This window comes from Lagopus muta, chromosome 1 (assembly GCF_023343835.1).
Source record: "Lagopus muta isolate bLagMut1 chromosome 1, bLagMut1 primary, whole genome shotgun sequence".
Classification (NCBI taxonomy): domain Eukaryota; kingdom Metazoa; phylum Chordata; class Aves; order Galliformes; family Phasianidae; genus Lagopus; species Lagopus muta.
Genome location: NC_064433.1, coordinates 28,724,702 through 28,746,990, shown reverse-complemented (window position 1 = coordinate 28,746,990; position 22,289 = coordinate 28,724,702). Strand labels below are relative to the sequence as shown.

The 22,289-nt window shown below is 39.4% G+C and overlaps 1 protein-coding gene across 3 annotated transcripts in view; it reads right to left on the bottom strand.

Annotated features, from left to right (window-relative positions):
* Positions 1 to 22,289, bottom strand: part of PDZRN4 (PDZ domain containing ring finger 4) — a 245,672-nt gene that overhangs the window by 95,002 nt on the left and 128,381 nt on the right. Inside the window, exon 1 of one of the 3 annotated variants that reach the window (XM_048926483.1) lies at positions 11,196 to 11,264. The exons of the other annotated variants lie outside the window; for them this stretch is intronic. Coding sequence (XP_048782440.1) covers positions 11,196 to 11,264 — 69 coding nt within the window. Of the gene's footprint in view, positions 1 to 11,195; positions 11,265 to 22,289 lie in introns of those variants that run through there. 3 annotated transcript variants of the gene reach the window in all.

The window sequence follows — 22,289 nt, the reverse complement described above, 5'->3', positions numbered from 1 at the left end:
TTTGCTTTCCCTCTGTGTTTTCTCTTGGACTGTCGATAAATATGACATCTATCCTCTCCATTCAGCTGGCTAATGGCCCTCATCTAACTCTGAAACACTGGACTAGCACTTTGGGAAGCCGTCTGTATCCATGAAATAAAGATAAAGCCAGTGTTGCAAAGGCTTCTGTATTTCCAATCTCCCATTAATTGCCCCACAGATCTTAGTGCAAGGTGAACAAGCACTTATCTCCTAGCAGAACCTCATGAAATCCTACACAGGTGTCACCCCAGAGCATATGGGCTGTGTCTAAGAGAAGACCTGTGGGTCCTTCCTCAGTGGAAAGACTTGGACTCATCAAACATCTTTCCATCCTTACCTGAGAAGGTATTTAGGCACACAAGCCATATCTCCTCAGCATGGTTACCAGAAGCAGCTGATATAAAGAGTCTGTATGTCCACATACCATCACAAAATTAAAGGAGGAAGTTATTGACATAAATTTACCACTCTCAGTACAGTACCAAAAGAACAAAATGAGAGATCTAATATTAATAAGGATTAAGAAAAGTTAATTCATATTGCTTAAAACAGATCTACGTGTTCAATTCACTCTAGATAGCAATAGAGTCTCATTTGCTCTTTGAAAGGCATAATCAGTTGAAGGGCACATTTTTCTTCTCTTTGTTCTTTCCCATCAATTTTAATGGGTGCAGAACATCAGTCACATGAAATGTAATGGGACAAGAAGATGGATGAGTGCATTTGAAGCTACTAGTCACAGGACAGAAAACATCCTGACAAAGTGACACTGGCAGCATAGGGTTCAACAATAGAGCCTGGACAATATTTAGTAAGTGAAACTATAGTGCTACATGATTTGGTATTCTCACTGGGCAAAATCCTTTCCCTGTCACTATTCATCACGTTCCCAGAGGTCAGACTTTCAAAGACATTCTCTTACTGAACATGACCAAGTGACATTTTTAATTCAAGGAAATACGTAAATCTGGGGACAAAGAGGTCATTTGGAGATAAATGGGAACAACCTCCTGTATTAAGAACTTAAAACTACTTCATCAAGAATGTTTTAAATGGTTTAATAAGATTCACACATCAGATTTAAAATATATTATTCCCAGAGGAGTAATGAGACTTTATATCTAAGCTGAACTTACCAACAGCGATAGGACTCAATTGCTAATGAACAAGTGGCATAACGCCTATTTTTGTAAGTACTTGAAGAATACATTACCAATAATAATATTTATAATTCTGACAACACTAAAAAGCCTCTGAGTAATTGTCACAGAAAAATAAAATATACTAATGAAAAAACAGCATCCCCATTATCTGAGAAGAGGTTCATGGAAAATTGCAAACGAAATTCCAATCACAGTTGACATTTAGCACACAGTGAGGGAAAAACAGTCTTCCAACAAATTGAACTCAACCCCGTCTGAACTGTAAGGAAGCATGGGATTCAAGAGCAAAGCTAACACTAATATTGAAAAATGCTGCCAGATCTAAATTCTACTGCAAAGACCTACCTGTGTAATAGCCTTACTGATAATCACTGAGTGGATTGATCTAGCATTTTGCAATGCTTATTGTGATCACCATAATTATTATCACTCAATACTACCCTGCTTTCTTCATTAGCCATTAACCGAGATCTCTACAGTTAATCTTTAAAGCTTTAAATAAAACAAAACTTTGTACCAGAAGGGGAAAAGTGAAACCAGATATTCAAATATATCTACAAGGAAAGGAACTGAAGCCAGACTTTGAAGTCCCACTGCTGTGCTAAGTAAGCCCTATTCCTCAACATGTCACAGACATCCAGCCAGTAGCATGCAGAAGCCAGAAGGCAAAAAGCCAGCTTTTGGCACACACTCTTAAACAGGGCAATGTCTTTCTTCAGCATCACAACACACATGTGAATGTGATTGTGTATTCTTTTATAACAAATACTGTGTTGGAAGCCATTTACATAAGCAATCCTTGATATGTATACTCTCCTCTTCCACTAGATGCAAGACTGCTCTCTAACAGCACCTCTACAAGAAGCATACACTGGTAAAAATGGGAGGATTTTTCTGCCCTAGCAGAACACCAAGTCACATATCTCACAATGGAAATCCACCAACGAACAAAATTCCACATCAGGAGAAGGTTTGAGATTTCACAGAGAGTACAAAGAACTCTAGAAAGAGCAAAACATTTTCAGGCAGAAGAGAACTTTACTCACTTGGCTTCCATATTTCATTTTATGTACAGTAACACTCTATTTAAACAGTCATGAACATAAGATGGTTCAAAAGTTAAGTAACCCAAATGTTTCTCTAAGAAAATACTCAGACATTTTTGGAAATTTCTTTCTATGTGTCTTCTTAACAAGAACGTTTTGGTGATGGAGATACTTACTATCTCTTTATTAAGCATTTTGAACAAATTATGCACACCAGGGAAAGGAATCTAGACAGCACACACACTTTCTGGAATTCCTGTTTATACGCTTAAGGATCTTTGTCTTTCCTGACTGTAACAGCAGAACACACAACAAATAGAAAGGGAAAAAAAAAAGAAAGACTAAAAACACATTATAGTAAGCGATGATGCCACCTGCACATTTAGTAACCTTGACTTATGAGAAAGCATTCCAAATACTGAACTTTAACTAATAATTGAACCTCCTTCTCCCATCTTTTCCTGCCATTAAAAAATGTTTCTAACTGACAATTCATATGCCCATGGATATCATAAGGAAACTGAATACATCACATTCTAGCTATGAGAAAGTCTGAATAATGATTATTCCCCAAGCAGTTTCCCTGCAAGTCCATCACTATAATATGCAAAAGCGCATTATAAGTATGACCCAACATTTGAAATAGGTCAGCCCATTGTTCCGTTAGACTGCAGGTAACTGAAGATAATATTTTTTTTTCCTGATTATTTCAATTGTTCAGTCCTGCAAGAGGATTTTCCACACAGTTCACCCCTTTCCACGTTGTTTTGTCCTCAGGGCACAAATACTGGTACTGCAGTCAGAGTTGGCACCACAGTTAATTCCTTCTTTGACATTAGAGAGCAGCCAAACACTTCATGACTTTGTGGACCTTTCCCAGCAGCCTCTCCAGCTTGCCACACTCAGACATAAAAGCTGCGTAGATATTTGCAAGCGAAATGGTCCCTAAAGGCATATCCAAGGGTGCAGTGGCCGAACCTGAGTGCATTACATGATGTTATGATGTGGAATAGTGATAACCAAAAATCATAAAACCATGACAACTGGTCAGGGTCTCATGCCATGCAGCCTCAGCTGGCTCCTGCTGGTACACTGAGGACAAACATCTCCTTTCTCCTAAGGGCCACGCATGACTTCTAACCCCACGGCCTCACCACTCCAGCAGTGATGGCTACCACTCTGAACAGCCTACATAGGAGGGTTTGCTGTTTCTTAAATCTTTCAAGGTCACTCCAATTCCTTTCCATTTTCTTAAGCAGTAAATTAAGCCTGACTGGTATTAGTGAACTTTTTCAGTGATCATGAGGCTGCTCTTTTAATGAAAAGCATCTTCTCAAGACAGTAGAATCCCAAGAGCCAGAAAAAAAATAATAACGATGTGGAATAAAACAACAACAGCAATCTTCCACCTAGTTGGAGAACACAAGGCTAAGCTGCATCTATCAAATTAAAGGTGCTTGTAGACTTTTGCAGATGGAGTTCTCTCAGGTTCAACTGTGGCACGAATGCATATGAAGCATATGAATTCTACACATGACTTGGTAGGAAGATTACTCATTCTACACTGCTTATGTTGTTTCAGAGGTCAAACTTCATGGCCAAAACCTCCAGGGAATAAACCATACACAGTCAGACCACAAAGGAAATGAAAACGAATGTTTGCTTTGCTTCATTTCACTGATTATTAGGGTTTGCCTCTGTTTATTTAAAAAAAAAAAAAAAAAAAAGAAAAAGGTAACCTTCCTCCTGGAGGAAAAAAAATGAACAATATTTTTCCACCTGAGAGAAGAAGGATGGGTAGTTTCCTAACTTCCTCAAAGTGAAACAATAAAAAAAACACAACAATGAAGTTCATGCAAGTTCACATCATCACATTATGAAGAAATGACCAAAGATGCCCTTTGCCTGTCCACACCAACGCTTTAACCTTAAATACAAAAGGCAAACAATTATAAGAGACAATTTCCAATGGGTTATATGAAGAAATCGCAATTCTATTTGAAGGCTCAGTCCATTGCATAAAAAAGGAGTATTGGAAAAATTCTCTTTATGAACCACTGCTTCTTATAAAAAAAATACTAGTAACCTGTTAACAGTCATTGATTTCATAGGAGAACAGAATGATTTTTGTTTTGACAATAATAACACAAAAGAAAACAAATACTAAGCTTATAACACACAAAACAGCTAATAACTGTCTTCACTGCAACCACAAAGCAAGTCTGTAAACAATTATCTCCATCTAAGTTTTTAAACTGTTTCATTTATTGATGTTGAGGTGATATTTACAGGCTGGTAATTCCCCTTGCTTTTGAAAAAATGATTTGCCTAACTATCATCAAACTAACTTTCATAAAGCCCACGTATGTCTGCACTATCACAAAAACAATTGTACTTGAAAGTAGGCAGTGGGTTTAAAGTTATAGGGTGAACAGAAAAGCAAATACTATTAGAAAATCTCATTTCCTCTACACAAAGAGGTCAAGCACTCTGAAGTTAAACTTCCCTAAAGCCAAAGGCGCAGGCATTTTTCAACTTCCAGACACGGGACTTCATGAAATCCCCGGAAGTAGAAGAACTGCTGGTTGTGACCAGGCCTTGTTGTGCAGGACACCACAAAGGTCTTACCTTAAGAGGACTTCTGGGTGAAATGGCTCAGTGAAATGTCAGTTAACACAAAACTGGCACAGCTTTCAGCTGACATTGTAACCCCTTTAATACTTCCCCTCCAAAACAATAACTGAACCCCTACCATATGCTTCTTTGGCAGCTATAATTCGTGCCACTGCTGAAGGTAGCAAAATTGGCTTCCTGACATCACCGATGGGTAAGACTCACGTGAAGCTGTTTTGCCTTAGGCCTGAGGATTATATCCATAGCAAAACACATCAGGAAGCCAGCCTCCAGAAAAGCTAGCTCTCTGAAAAATGTACAAAAATCTGATCATTAGAAGAATCCTTAATCCCCACTGTTAAATTCAAGATGTAAAGAATAGAAAAAACTGGAGAAAATCGTGCTATTCAATACCTCAACTGTTTCTTTTTTTTTTTCATGGCATTGCATATCCCTGTAGGTTACTGATATAATCTCGGTATGGCTTTTATAGCTGCCACTGTTGTACCCATCCCCTGAATTGTTATCTCAGAGACTATTGTCTGCTTTCTTATCTCATGACTTTTCCTTTATCCTTCCTCCTGAGGTATGCGCAGGAGCTGTATGCCTTTTACAAGACAGTAAACAAGCACAGAAAATGAAAGCCTGGCTACAGTGAATTCAGTGGCAACATTTCAGGGTTTCCTGGATTTTATCAGGGAAAAAAAAGAAGTGTTTTATCAACGGCAGTTGGGGTGACAATGAAAATAAGACTTAGGCTCTTAATGTATAAATCAGGTGTCACATACAGTGATCCCCCCAAATCCTGCTCTAGGCTTTTAGGAAACCAGATGACAACTTCCTTCCATGCCTGGTTGAATGCATGGCCACCAGCTGTCTGGGCAGCCAGGGCTGTTTTATCTTAGAGCAGCACAGATCCCCATGGCACCATCCTCCAGGACTCCCCAGGGAGCTTTCACAGTTCCAGTTGCTCTGTGGTGGGAGCCTAAGCCCAGGTCAGGGGCTCTGGGGGTCTGTCTCTGTTGGGCAACCGATGCTGCTGAGGTCCAGCTCCTCTTCAAGGACCAAATACTTGGTCGTTAGCAATGCCCCAACACAGGAACCTCCTCTGGATTACAGTTTGCAGAAACCTAGTTACTTAAATGAACACTGCTCACTTACCAGTTTAAAGAAAAGAAACAAGCAAACAGAAGAGCCAGAGAAGCTGAGACTGCTAACCACAACCATCTCCTATTCATCAGGGAAAGCCAGCTTTTATGAAGTTAGTTTTAAAGTTTTTTTTACTTCAGCAGAGAAGTTCCAAGCAAGTTTCTAGGACATGGCTAGAAATGCCTGACAAAGTCTACTTGATCATCTTTTTACTATAAATGCCTTGGTCTACTAATATGAGACAGTGCAGCAGTTAGGGAAACTCTACAGAGCTGGGCTCTAAACTTCTGCAGCTTAACGGAGAGAAAATGGTACACCTACAGTTTTGCTAAATACTTGAACATTTTTTTTTTTTTTTTTTAAATTTCAAACAGATAAATCAGTATTCAGAACAGCTGCATGGAAGGATTCAGAACTGGGGGTCTCTATTTTGTTTAGAAATCTAGCTAGGAACTAGAAGGGAATACTAGGGATTGCAGTGACATTAAATTGGATCTGCTTTTGCTACTGATTTAATTTAAGTAGGACAGTTCAACTAACTTCCACGGTATTATATCTAGATTCTTTTCTGTTCACATTTTCCAGAGCTAAAAGTATCCTGCCACAAAATTTCTATTAAAAATAAAGATTATGTATAAATGAACCCCAAAATACATTTGAGGTGATACAGTACAAGATGGACTTTCCCATTTCTTGTGAGATTCATGAGAAGAGTTTAGAACAGATAATGGTACACAACAAACAAAGGTGATGCAAAATCTTTTGTCAGACACCTCCAGAAAAGAAGGAGAGCTAGTGACAACCTTCACATTGAGGAGCAGTCACGTAATGTCTCTCATGGCATAAGAACCAAAAATGAGTATCAGTGGCTGGAGGCTGGTTCAGAAAGAAAATAAAGATCACATTATCTAGTGTATTTAATTCTCTGAATAAATCCAGACTTCACTGAGATCAGAGAAGGCAGGTCCCAATGACAAAAAAAAACACTCTTGGCCTCCAGTCTTCTTTCATTACTGCAATGCCAGCTATTAGGAACATGCTCTGAAAAATACAGAAGTGCCTCTGCTTTCTCAGCAGGCAGGCCTGATGTCTCTCCTGTGAACACTTTTCAGTGTGAAGAGATGAACCACTACTACTCAGTACTTCAAGTAGCCCAAGGGATGTCAAAACGAACATAAAATCAGAACTCTAAAGTGGTGAAAATTTGAGCCTTATGCTAATTATGGAAACCAACACAAGAAGCAAACTGCATAATCAGTCTTCAGAGGATTTAAAAACGCTGCAAGCAGGCTCTACTATCATCTAAGGTCAAATGTAAAATGAAAATGTGCAACCTTTTAGCTTTAATCCCAGCTCTTCTATCACTTACTTTTTTGAGCCATCCCAGACTGCCTCTGTTTTCCCTTCCAGCTTCCTTCTCTTCTCCCTTTCAATTTTTACTTCACCTGACCTGAGACAGTTTCTTGTTATGTAGCTCCAGAAAGTTTACAGTGGTCTTCAGCTGACCTCTAAAAGTTCTGGTGTTCTCTCTCTCCCTTTCCTCTTCTTCTCTGTGTCAAATTGCCCCTTTTGAAAACAAAGCTTAAAAATTCTAGTAAACAGAAACATTTCCATATGATATCCATAAAACTGAGAGGAAAATTAGCATTTCCTTGAGTTTCACCTAAAGCTAGTAAAGATCACTGGTGACAACTGATTAGATGCTACTCCAGTTCCACTCACAGAATCATAGAATCACAGAATTGCTCAGGTTGGAAAAGACCTTAAATATCATCAAGTCCAACCACAGCCTAACCATACTACCCTAACTCTTACAACCCTCCACTAAATCATGCCCATTCCCTTCAGTCTTTGGCATATTACCTCTTACTTTCCTCTAAGCAGGAAGATTCCTCACCATTTAGCTAAGAAATGACTTAAACTCTCTTCTTTCAAGCTCCATTCCTAATAGACACCAGCACCCAACAGGTCCCACCTAACCTAAGGGACTCAAAGTAGACTTCCTGGCTGCACGTTCATTAGCTCAATACTGCTTATGCAGCATGCAGGAAATAACAACGAAGTGCCCCACAGAGTGGTATGTAGGGCCATAAATTTCAAATTGAGACAACTTTCATTTGTCCACCAGCAGGAGTATGGAAACAAGGACTTTGGTGGCTGCTCAGCGGCACTGGATGCTGCCTGGTGCCTTCTCAGGAGGAAGTCGAGAGCAAAGCTGAGGCATCATCGTGCCCTGAGGACAGGTGAAGAGGCACTCAGGAGCACAAGGGTGCTTCACCAATGCATAGTGGTACCTGAAAAGCCTTTATTCTTAAAACGTGAGGGTTTGACTTTTTGTTTTAATACCAATTGACACGTGCGAGACACAGCCATCAAAATAAAGGTCTTCAGCATTCAAACAAATGCTGTTTTCTGAGCGGGCCCCCATGGTCCCTGCTCTGCTACCCCAGTGACAGCATTGAGCCTGGAGGAGGGGGTGGGGAAGAGCAAGGAATACATATTCTAAGGATGTCTTCATTTCCCAGCAGCTCTACAACAAAAAGCTCTCCAGTGCTGAATTGAACTCAGTACAAACAGCAGCAGAAAACAAGTCTTGCTATAAGCATTTGCATGGCTTTCCTCTGCAGACATGCTTTGCTTTCCTTTGTTTATTGCATTTTCAGTACGCAAGCACACTGACTGCCCACAGAATCAGGTAGCCTAGCACTGCAAAGGTGAGAGATGAGGCGAGGATCACTGCCTTATATGAATATAAATTACTCTATCTGATCCACATATGCTAGTGAGCCACAGCTCATCCTCAGTCAGTTCATGTCCCTGACAGGCTAACTTGTCCCAGGCTCTCCAGAAATCATGCAGATGAAAGAGCCAAGGCTGAGGAATAGGAATTATAGGACTGGAGACTTAAAAAGGGATTTGCGTATCAAGTAGTAATGCCTGTCTTGGCTTAATTTAATTTATCATATTCTGTTGCTGCTTCCACCTCCCACCCACAGCAGCAAACCAGGACTGTATACAGAGATAGCTGTGCTGTGAGCCGCTGCCTGATCCCTGCTGTAACACCTGGTTACTAACATGCTTAGTATCCTTTGGGCTCTGACCTGCATACACTGAAACAAAGATAGCAAGGGGTTTACAGATGAACACAGGATCTGGCAGCGAGCATACTAAGTCATTTCTCAGCTCTCCTTCTGCACCTTATCAGTGACATTTCCCTAACAGCACAAGATGCAGCACCAGGCTTGCTGCATTTAACTCCCTAAGGAACCTCACTCAGGTTCTCCTCAGGGGTTACCCTTTATCTGGAAGCACCAGAGTAGAAAGAAAAAGCATTAGTTCATTCTGCACCTTGGTTGCTTGTATCCACAAACACTCCAACTCAACAGCACAGAGGATAAATAAGGGGAAGAATGTCCTAGCATCTTGCCCCCACCCTTTTAGTTTGCTAATCATTACAGTAGCATTTATTGCTGTGCAACATTAATGCAAGGAATGTTTCGCAAATGCATACTGTGAACCAGAAACAGCTTCTTTTCTTCCTAAACACATGCAGCCATTCTAAGATTGTCTAATCCCCTTCAGAGTGCAACCCAAATGTCTTATTCTCTGGTACAGAAAAGCAGGCACCAACCTACTCCACTCTCTCCATTTTGCACTTTCAGACCAGTTTGGCAGTTCAGAGCTGGGAGGGGGAAAGGGAGGAGATGGAAACGTGCTGCTGTGCTTTTTCCTCTGCTACTGCTATAAGAAAAGATGATGGTTGGATTATGAGCAACTATTGAACTAAAGGGAAGTGTTCCACCTAGAGACTGTCTTCATGTGCCAGAGTAGCGGGCAGTTACCTGCAAGCAGACATTCTTTTAGGAATGAATATGCTTGACAGTTCATTGGTAAAAAATGATGCAGAGGTATTGCCCCCAGTAGTAATTAACAATGTTAATCTTCTTCTTCCTCTCTATGGTGATAAAAAGAGTCATTTTTGTATTTAATTAATGCAGAGGATCATTTTGGAAACTGGCTAATGAGGCTCTGATCACATTACCATGAAAATGTGCATTAACACTGCAACTGAGGAGGCTGCTTCATGTGTAGAGAATCCACTTTGTAATTAGCCCACTGCGAAATGAATCACGTCAGGAGGAACTCGCAGGGAACCAGTCGGCAATGGGCACTTAGCCGCTGCTGTGCCAATAGACCACCAACGCTGCGAGCTGTTTTCTCCTCCGTGCTGCCTGTCAGCAGCAGCGCAGCCCCAAACTGCAGCGCTCAGCCTCCGTCAACGGCAGTGTGTCAAAGCGAGGACAAATTACGGAGGGGGAGCGAGCAGATGCTGAAAGGCACTAAACTTCAGTCTGTGAGGTTCCGCTGTGCCGAGGGGAAAACAAACAAAAAGCCGCAAATCAAATGCTGATTCAATGGGATCCGAGCAAAATTGTGGGCTATTATGGTAAGTGCTTCTTTCGTCTTTTCTCGTCTTATTCCGTAGGAGCTGGGAACACGTTAGCAGCACAGTGATACGCTGCTGCTCATGCTGCTACCATACTATTCTCCTGCTGCTGAATGAGACGCCGAAATAATGGGATGGGATTAGGATCTTTGTCTAGTAGTAAGCAGGAATAACACTCGCAAGGGACGAACAAGAAGCACACCTCACCCATGGAGACCCTGTTGTGCTTGGTACCTGGTTAAAAGTAACAAGCATATTCTGGAATAATTTCCATTCTAATTAATTTGCAAATTTAATACACATCTCAGCCAGCACAGACACGCCATAGAAACTTTGTTCCTTAACTTAGAAATACCTGATACCACAGACCCAACGTTATCAGACACAGCAGTGCAACTTTACTGAAATGAGTCTTATTAGCAAAGCCAAAGGCTCTGTCAAAACACCACCGACATGGTTCAGTGAGACTGCTGCTATATGACTGATATCTTGGCAGAAGATGCACAAAAATGTTAAAAGAATCCCACAGGAAGTCATCTGAAGGGGGAGTGGCAAACGAACAGAAAACAACAGACACCCAAAATACCAATAATTACCACTCGCTCCCCTCCTTCCCTCCCCCCCCCCCCAGTATAACTTAGCAAATTTGCAAAAGGAAAAAATAAAAGCAAAAGAAAACAAAAGCATCTCTACTTACTGTCTACAAAGCACACACATTTTTAGTCTGGAGATGCTGGAAATATCCTCTGCACTCACCTGTGAAACTTCATAGAGCAGTTTGTAGTGTTCCTCTCTCTTCTGAAAAGTGCACAGATTGCAGCCCATTCTAATACGAAACACAGGAGCAAAGCCTCTAATTTCCCCAGCACTGGAAGGCAAATGCACTGACAGGGAATCACCCTCCAGACTTGACTACTGTTTTTCATCAGTCACTCCAGCCCAGAAACACAGACACACCAGTGTGCGCGGGAAGCACCAGGCAGGGCACTGTGTAGCAGCATGCTCTTCTTCCCTTTCCCTAACTATCTTACACTCACGTATACACACAGAGTTTCGACTCAGTTCATGGCAACACTCCCCCTGTCTCTGCATCAGTGCACATGACTACACAGATTCTCACTCATGAATATTAATAGCCTCTCATTGATTATTTATGACAGAACGTGTTAGCGGGGAGGGGTGTCATAGCTGCTGCTGATGACAGATGAATATTCACTAATTAAGAAGCAAATGTACTGTGGTTAAACAAAATTCACTTGTGTCAATACCATCTCTGTTTATTAAGGTTAGAGGGACCGGGGCTCATGCATTTCACCCACGTTTGCCTTAATTTTTATAGTAATTGTGAGACTAATTCATGAATGGGGACAGGAAAGGCACAAGCCAAGTCTTATGTTAGGTCTCCACCTTGTGCAACAGGGATCATCTAATACATTTACGAGATTTGTAAGCATTTTAAGGGAGTGCTTATAAAACCTGGGCTGATGTTGCTAAAAAATTAAAAGCAAAAAAGGAGAGAAAATTAATCCAGATGCTTTCACTGCTAGCATCAACTATGACACAGGCAAATTTAGCCAAAATTCCAGTGTACTCATAAAAAGCACAAGTCTGCAACAACTTGTCATAAAAACTCAGTATATGTGGAATTGCAGGCATTTTACATATATGCACACGCTGTACTGCTTATTAAATAATCTCGCTTACAAGTCACTTTTGGCATGTAAAACAGATTAGTAGTAATTATAGCCCCAGTTCAACAGTTATACCCTCTTGGACTCCTGGATATCAAAGCTTCTATTACAACATGCCATTATATCTAATTTTACCATTTGTAAATTAGATTTTAATGCCTCCACGGTTCTCAGTGTGTGTAAAAGGCGAGGATGCATTTAAAATTAAACCTACATGTTAAATGCTAGGATCGATGGAAATCACCACTTAATTCCAAGTTGACATTAATTCCTATGCTGTATATTGTGTAATCCATTAGAACAGTTCCGCAAAGTAATAAGAACCACAAACAGAGATGGAACATGAAAACTTTCTTTTGTTTCTTCTCTCCTTTATCAGCAACTCTGCTAATAGAGAACTATGCCCTCGTTACAAAGCATCTTTAATGTGGAGGCGATAGCAGGTGGGATCCAAAGCAAAAATAATTACTTGGAAACCAATGAGACCGGTTAGTTGAGATTGACACTGGGCCCTAAAGAGTTGTAATTACTAAGCACTGATGTGCAGCTATGGTGTGGGGTTTTTTTGGTGCAGTTTCCTAAAAGTGCTTTGTCAAACATTTAAAATCGATAACAGGAAATGATTCTAATGAGCACTAATTGTTAACAAATTGGCTTTGCATCCAGGAGCACCTCAAACACCACCACCACTGAGTAGCAAGAAGATCAACAATCATGCACTGCTTATCAGTCCTGCCCCTTGGGACGCAATAATCCTATTTTCTGGGCCTTCATTTTACCTAACAGCCAGGATGAAAGCCAAACAGAGAAACCTACAGGAAAGACTGGACCATTGCTGTGAACTCTATACATAAGTAAAGCTTGATAGAACCTCTATGTAAATTACAGATAGCTTGGAACTAAATTTTAATTAATTAAATTTAGTCTCCTTTAATAAATGGGCAGAGTCAGGAGGAATCAAATAGTGATGATTAACAGAGCAAGTTCTTCTTACATCAGCTTGTATATCAGAAATACAACATTAAGATTTATTGTATTTGGTGATAAAACACAAGTAGACAAGTTCAATTCAGATCTCTCTTTAAGTCCAAGGGATCCCAAGCCAAAACATGGGGGCAGGTTCATCATTGTTTGAAAGAATCAGCCTGTGTTCTCCTCCACGCCACAGTGAAATGCTGCTTATGCTGAGAGGCTTAAACCCATGAAGCAAACATTAACACAATCTTTGAAGGTTTATATATTGCGAGGTGCAGAAGGATTCTCAGATGTGCAAATTTTGAACCTAAGAAAGTCAGATCAAGGAACCAGACAACAGTCGTGCAAGGACAGCCATGCCATCTTTCGATGAAAGTGTTCTCTCCTTCCACTGACACAACTTCCTATGACACATTCACAGTCTGAAAGCTAAACTAGACTCATAAAAGGAGCCATGATTCACCCCAGTATATTTTTGCTAGCCCTTTACAATTAATTCTTAAAAAAAAAAAAAAAGAAAAAAGAAAAAAGAAGATATATTACTACAGGAATCTGGTTTTATGTGCACAAGAAACAAACAAAAGAAACAACAAACATGAAATAAGCAGTGGAAAACTACAGTTAATCTTTCATCAGTTTCCCTTGACAGTTTCTTTTTTCATTGCTCTTCCTCTGCTTCTTTGTTTCCTTCTCTGAAGCCGACATAGGCTCTTCTGCATTCATTTATCAAGTGCCTGCCCTTTGCCCATACGTAGAATAAAAAGGGTTCTGTCTCCTGCTTCTACTGCCACTTATGGGCACAGTCTGCAGGGCTGAATAGATTTACTTGAGGAAATATATATTTCCAGGTTCTTGAGCTCCATCTAAAATATGCTGCTTTGATTTTACATGTGGTCAAAATACCAAACTTCATGCATCACAAAATGAAATTCAAGGCAAAACTCAATTAACTAATGACTAAATTGAAATGTATTATGTGATTTTGTCCAGCTGAATTTTAGGGAAACGTAGGGAAAGAAATCAATCTCCTTCCTTCCTCTCTTCCTTCCTTTTCCACCTCCTCTTAATTCCCCTCCCACATCAAATCTGTAGCTAAATGGACCAAGGAGGTACTAAGCCTTAATCAAGTAATTCTTATTCTACATGTAATTCAAAGATATTTGAATAATTCAATACTTTTCTTGATTGTGGAGTTCTCCATGTTCATCACCTACAATTTAATGTTACCTTAAAGACTAAAATCATAATTTACAGTCAAACCAGGAATGCAGTAATGCAGAGTGATGGAGTTCAATTTCAGAAGAGTTACAGCAAAATTTCTGTTAACATTTTTAAACAAGGTGCCCTTGTTTAGGTCCCCTAATTCATTTTAAGTATCAAGGAGATGACTTATATACTTGGTATGTAGTTTCCTCATTGGAATACAGAAGCATCTAACTATAAGCAGTCATGCTTGAAAGTTTATCATTCCAAGTGAGAAAAATTTAAGGCGATGACACTACAAATTAAAGGTCACTCGCTCTTTCATCTTCTTTATCACACAGCTAAAAGACATTACATGAATGATAATATTCAGTTTGAGAGAAGATCATGAAATTGTTGGTCCAAATTCAGTGGTGAAGCCCAGTGAGCCAAATGTAGAATTCCAAGTTTTGTTTACCCTTCTCTAAACACATGTTCTCCCCCTGAATTTACCAAGCCCTATGCATACTCCATAAATTTTGAAGAATGCCTGGGAATTCAGCTAACAGAATAGACAACAATGCAATTTATAGTATTAGGGCTGCAAAGCTGTAGAAGAAAAATAATAAAGAAAAAAGGGACTTCCTTGGAGAATGGAATGTAGGACATGGAATCCCCATGTTCTGTTTTTTCCAGGAGAATTATATATCTGAAAATTACGCAGGTCATTCTGTCTGCACATCAAATGTGGTCCATAAGTGATCCTACGATCAGGCTTAGATGCCTCTTGGAAGATAGGGACCACCAATCATATGGCAGAAGTCCTGTTTATTGGGACTTTTTCCATCCATGGTTTAATTGACATTTATGAACTCTACTATGAAACAGTGGGATTACCAGTTCATACTGTAAATATGTGTTTAAAAAAAAAAAAATAGAAAAAAGGAAAGCAAGCACATGAAGAACCTTCTCTGCCAGGATACCTTTCAACATCGGAGTTACTCATCCTTTTTGCTCTCCACAGAAAAAATAAAGCAAATAATGAACAAACTAAAACCCCTCAACACTTTATTTACCATCCTTGTTTAAACAGGCTTGTAAGCTTTCTTTGGGGAAAAGTACCACGCTATTACCAGGCCTACTAACCAAACTTCTGACAGCTCAGATGCCTTATTTCTCTTCTTAAAGTTTTGTCTATGATATTATATATTTTGTCTCTGAGGCTTTCACTCAGATCGGCTTCCCTATCTTTTCTTAAACCACTCCCATAATCAAATATAGAGGTGTTACATGATAGCAAATTATGTTGCTTCTGTACCAAACAAGCAGTGTCAGTTAAATGGTCAGTTAAGCTCTAGGAGTCTTCTCGAAACCAGGGATTTTCTTAACAAATTCTGTAAGAAACTGGACTTTCTCTTCCTCATCAATTACTTAGAAGGAAACCATATGGCCCACTTTTACTTTCCCTCCTTCCCTTTGCCTGCCCTCCCTCCCCATCATGATATCACATGAAACTGGACTGGTTGTAGCTTTCACTGTATTCATGAGTTTCAATGCTCTGAAGTTACTCGATGGAATTACTCGTAAATAAGCTTCAAATGATTTAAAGACAAAGACAATGTTTTTTTCAAGATATCCAAAACTAAAACAGCTCAATAGAGTTGCATAAAAACTTTTGATTACAGAAAAAAACATATAATCATAGAATCATCGAATGGCCTGGGTTGAAAAGGACCACAATGATCACCTAGTTTCAAAATCCCTGCTATTTGCAAGGACGCAAACCACTCAATCAGGCTGCCAGAGCCACATCCAGCCTGGACGGAATATAAAATCCCATGTCAATTAAATAAAGCAAGTAGGGAACACTGTTAAAACATCCAGAGCTGTGGCTTCTAAAGTCATTAATTATACTCAGAAAATAGACCTGGAGTTGTGGATACTTTCCTTGAAATACAAGTTCAGTGTTCAACCACAGGAAGAGGTCAAGCAGAATGTGAGGATTTTTAGGAAACAAATGACAACAGAGCAAAAACTGTCATTGGGAAACTGCACAAAAGCAAGCAGTGCCTACACCTGAACACAGCCATCAGTTTTCCATCTGTAAATCATTCCATGGAAATGGAAATGCTATGGAGAATAGACGAGAAACACAGATGGAAAACAATTCACTTTCTCCACCTTTCCTGTCTTAATCTTTATTTTTCCCTCTAATTCTGATATAGAAGCCATTCCTTCGCACATTACACAGAGAAATAATCAGATTTAAAGCAATAGAAGGAAGTTTGCATTTTTTTCCAAGTAACTGTGGAACTCATTACAAAATCCATTGGAAGAAAAAAGCTGAAAAAGGTTCAGAAAGGTATGAGACAACTTTATGACAAAGAACTGTCAGCAGTCATCTGCCTGCTTAAGAAGTCTGTAATTCACTGACTCCTGGGAGCTATGAGACAGCAGTGAGAGAGCTCTCCATGCTTCCTCCTGTCTGTGTGTTTATTGTTGGCCTCTGAAATCTAATACTGGCAATATGATATCTTTACTAATTCAATTCTAAAGCTGAAAATTTACCAGTTCTTGCACAACAAACTAGAATATGTACTAAACCCAAAGTTCCTTAGCCAATGTTAGCTGGTAAAACTTCATATAATCTAACTGCATTACAAGTCCTTACTAATGGTTGCAGAATGACTCTGAACTTTAGAAATGCATATAAAACTATGTTTCATCACTACCCCTGCTGGTTTCAAGGCTTTTCAAGTCACATATTAAAAAAAAAAAAAACCACAAAAACAAAAACAAAAAAAGAAACCAACAAACAAACCACAGAATTTGTTATTAATTTTTTTCCTCACATCTCAAGATTAAACCTGAGCTCTTTTGCATCTGTAAGAAAGTCTGTCTATAGATCTGAGACACTACAAGCCAATTTCAGGAACAGAGCCTGAAACGCATTGATGGGAAACTGAGCCCACAACACAAAACACTAAATCAAATACTGAAAGCAGCAGGAACTGGTTCACAGGATGGGAGCAGCAACACAGAATCCCTGCCTGTTCTCTGTCCTCTGGTACCTGCATCATTAGAAGTGCTTTTTATTTTTATATTCTTTCTTACTAAAAAAGTAACACCTGTCTTGTAGGAGTATTAATTCAATGAACCTTCTTAAGACCTTTCAGAGCTTTTCAAAGAATGGACTATATAGTGATGTTACACCCATCTTAAGTTCTTCTTCTGAGGCCACCCCTGCAGTCTCCAGCAGTCAAATGTAATTATGATGTCTTGTGTGGTTAACTAATTAAAAGTTTTAAGTAGTATGCATGGTGTGCAAATCAGTATAAAAGTACGAAAGAAAAAAATGACTTTTGATCTGAGAAAGTCTCCTGCTAAAATGATGATGAGCAATGTGAGGGATGAAAAAAGATAAACAACAGATAGACCAGAATGATGCTTTCAATTCAGGGTGGCTAAAATACATGACATAGAGGTAGATAGGACTGCTTGCTTTTCTGGTTGCCTTCTGGCTTAAGTGCCCTTAGTTGGATAAATCTAAACAGTAGTTCTGTTGCATCCAAGTATTTCCAAAGTGAGGTCAAGATTCTGAGAAAAGTATCCTGTCATATAATGCAGTATTATTATAAGGATATATTTACCAGTATAGACACTTCACTGGCAAAGCTCATTCAAGTAAAAATCTGGAAGACTGATCAAGTGATAAATGCAATATAATAGATCATTTGTTCTTGCCCAGTGTAAACCACCAACTGCCTTAAAAAGCAAGATTGGGCAAGTTCTTCATTACTTTTTTTGTCGTAGTATTAAAGTGCAAAAAGAGAGCTGTACTGAATCAGGCCATAAAATCAACTTCTTTCCACTCTGCCAAAACATAAAGGTGTTGTAATATTATTGTCAGAAGTTCATGTTACTATTGGAAAAAAATGTGTACAGTTGTAAAAAAAAAAAAAAGTCAACATAGAAATAAGTAATTTCTTAAGTAAAGTCTCCAAAGGAACAGTAGGGCAGAGGGGAGACGGTTGTTTTTTGTGATCCAATTACATTATAATTAGTATCAGGTCATATATGTGCCTCTCAAATCTGGCACACCTGATAGAATGATGGATGCAGGAGCTGCACTGTGCAGTGCTACAGGAGGAATCATACATACTGCTCCAGTGTCTGACAGCTGGCTAGTTTGATTTTAAATTACAATTTGAACAGAAATCAGCTCTGTTTGTTGACAGCCATTAACTGACTGCCATAAAGCGACATTAATACTGTTGTAGCCAGAGAAGGTTTTCTAATGATCTAAAAGCAGCACTCCCTCCTATGAAGGTTTACTTTATACCCTGTTCGGGCTTTCTAATGCATAAAATCTCTGCCAACGCACCTGCTTTCTAGAACATCATTAGGTAAAAATCCCAACGAAGTCCAATCAACCTGGCTTTAGTTACCTTGCCGTCTGCTCTGTAAGAAAACTAATGTTATTAGCTGTGTTTTCCTCTGAAAATTGCTGGTGTTGTGTTACCGCGCCAGCTGTCTGGGAGGTGCACAGGGCTGCTGGACGCTGCCCTGGGCCTGGCAAGCTCCCGGACCTCAGCACCATGGGCTCCCCATGGCAGCTGCTCCACCAGTGTGGGGGCAGCAGGACCTCCCAGCACAGCGAGCCCCGCCGTGCCAGGCAGCCCCACAGCCTGCTGTGCTCACCCAGGCCTTCATAAAGCAGAAATGCTCAGGTGTGGGATGTGAGAAGGGTGAAGCAACTCTTGAAGGCCACATGGACAGAAACAAATGAAATCTGATTAACAAAGCCTCTTTTTTTTTTCTTTTTTTTCCTTTTCCTGCTGTGCTTTCTTGCAGAACGAAAATTAGCATAGCAAATCCTGCTTTATCTCAGAAGAGAATTTCAGATGCTTAATCTGAAATCTGCTGTTTCCTCACAGAACAAAGGGGCAAACCAAGGAGCTTTTCAGCTTCAGAGGGACATTTGTCACAGGTTGGTAGTTTTAGGGGACAGGCACTTGCCTTGGTGCCCAGTAGTGGTGACACCCACATCTCTGCTGCCGCTCTCCTTCTGCCTTACTGCAGCACTCTGGTGCTGCTGGTTGGTCCCAACCCTCTGGACAGGTAAATCTTTCTGAATACAGTTTCCTAAAGACTAAATCTGCTGGAGGAAAGTAGCCCGAGTTCTGTTTGCAGTACAGGAAAAGCATTCAGTCATACTACAGTCGAATGATGCAATTAAAGTGAACAGTTTAACTGATACTTGGTATGACAGCTATCAGAAACACAACAACAGAAGTGACAAAATCGCTTAAAAGAAAGCTTGAGATGGGTGGCAGAAATTTTAGGGTCTCATTCACTTTACCAAGACTGAAGTAGTTAAAAAATTCCAATGTATGCTGAAGATGTACCCCTTAGTGTCTTAGTGTCTTAGTGGATGTAAAAGTAGCAACACAAGTGCAATTCATTGGGGATGAAAACCCTTTCCAATTAAGTTTTCACAGTGTGAAAACTATCTCCCTGTAGTTTTTACATTTTAGATTTCAAAATATGCTCCTGTTGAAATGCACTCTCAAACCGCGAGTGTATTTTCATTGTCAATATCAGCCACAAATAAAGATAAAGCATGGAATAGAGAATTATGGTGAGAAATTACACAAAAATCTGCTCAAAAAATTCTGCTCTGTTAGTTCTCCGTTTATATTCTCTCCAGTCCTAGAGTTGGGAAAAAGGAAGCATCCCTATATTTAATTGAATTTTTTTGCTTATTAGAAATGTCAACATGCTTTGTCCAATACAACAGCATGTGCCTTTGTTATCCTTATACACTATTGAAGGAGGTTGAATGCTTTTGGAGACATTCTTTGGAGATCTCCATCTCAAAAAGCTCCAGGCCACTTGCACAACATTTATCAACTGCTCTAGCAAGCCAGATGTTGTAATTACATTTGCAAGAGTTTAAAGATGCTGTCACACTGACACCTTCCCTGTGCCCCTGAAACTACCCATCGACTTTGCCCAGTCTGACAAAGCACTCCGCTGTAATATAAGAACAGATAGACCTAATCTTATGTACTTCAAAGACAATTTTAGTAGTACCAAATCATTTACGTTCAAAAGGAATACAGTGTGCTTCAGGACAGGCTGGCATCTCCTGTGACTAAATCTGATCATATTTCCTACTGGTTTGTGAGAACTCAGTCCCCACATTTTCAACTCTTCGTTTTTAAAAGGGAGAGCAAGATTCTCTCATTTACCACAGGAAAGAAAATGACATCTGTGAAAAATGAATTTGCTTATCAGGCTTCAGACTACAGGAAGCATGCATGAGAGTATGTACTGGAGGGAAAAGCTGCACATTTCCAAAACTCCCTTATATTTCATTTTTACAGAAATACAACTCAAGAAACAGACAAAAAAAAAAAGTAACCCTCCTCCCCCCCCCCATCCCCCCCCCCCAAAAAAAATCAGAAAGACGTTGGAATAGAAGGGGAACTATTTAAGCTCTCAAAGTCAAGACTTGTTTCTGTCATTGGTCCTGTAGAGATATAATGCAAATCATAGATAAATAAATAAATAAATAATAAAATAAAAATCAAGCAGAATAATGGACTGATTTTTCTGCAAGACCTTCAGTTCTAGGCTGAATCTCTTTCATTTCTGTTGAGTTCTTGTGTAGGACACTAGGATTATATGCGTCAACCAAATTCAGTGATAAGAAAATCCTTACTATAAATCCTACCGTGTGGGACAAATCTGTCAAGATCTTGATTATCAAAACAAATGAACAGACAGTAAAATGTGACATGCACAGCATATACTTTACATGATAAATTAGCCCTTGCAAAACTGACAGACATACTGTATCGGGATGGTAAGGTTGCTATGGAAAACAATGCTTTTCCTTCCCCAGCTACTGAACTACAAGTTTCTAAGGGAGTGATTGACTACTAGCAAAAGATAACAAATTTTCTGTGGTTAAACACTACCTGCATATAACAGACATATTTCTGCAGTGTTCTTCAGAAGCTAGTGCCTCAATGACCTCAAAGTGTCACTGGAGTGACTATAGCCAGAAGCTGTAAAGTTGTTCTCTCTCCCTTCAGTATATGCTTTTAGTGATTTACACTAATGCTTTAGGGATTCAAATAGTGATGGTCAAATAAATTAGAAAATGTAATTTATCATGTGCTGAGCAACAACATTGTCAGCTCAGGGAAAGCAAGAAACTCCTGTCTCAAGTTAGAAATGTGAAATACAACTTCAGTTACTTTATCTACCCGAAAGTTTGGATGCTATTCATTCCTCAGAACTAAGTTAACATGTAAGAACAGAGTTTCTTCTTCATATATATATATATATATATATATATATATATATATATATTCACACTTTCTGTTTGAATAAAAATTGTGAGAAAGCTCAATTTTCAGCATACTTCACATCCAAGATGGTGTTTGAAACAGCTGAAGCAGGAAACATAATGAGGCATTCAAAGCAACAGAGCAAACATTAATAAGAATTTAGTAAATCGTCTTTAAGAGTTATTTTTCTCAACAAGTCATAAGCATGCAGTCAAGAGCTCTCCTGCACAAAAACTAAAGCTCCAGAGAGACTAAAAGGTGACTGTACATTCCTGACGTAAGATGTTCAGAACCCAAATCACAGTGGACTCACGTTTGCTATAAAAGAATAACACAAGTCTCATACAGTAATCCTGACAACTTTGTGGATTACATCTCCTGGAGCCCTGTCAGAAATTCAAATTAAATTAGTTTCTCCTGGCTTTCTTAGCAAAATCCAAACATAACTATGTTCTAGTTGAGCCCAAAGGAAAAGTGGATGCCAGCTGATCACAAACTCTCATTTAGTTGTTAATTTCTCTGGTTATAGGGCATCTTCTTCCTTTTAAGTTATGAAACATATGTGTTTGTCACTATCCAGTAAGGCTCAGACCCAGCTATGCCCACATCATATCCACCATGCAAACTGATCAGGTGTCTGT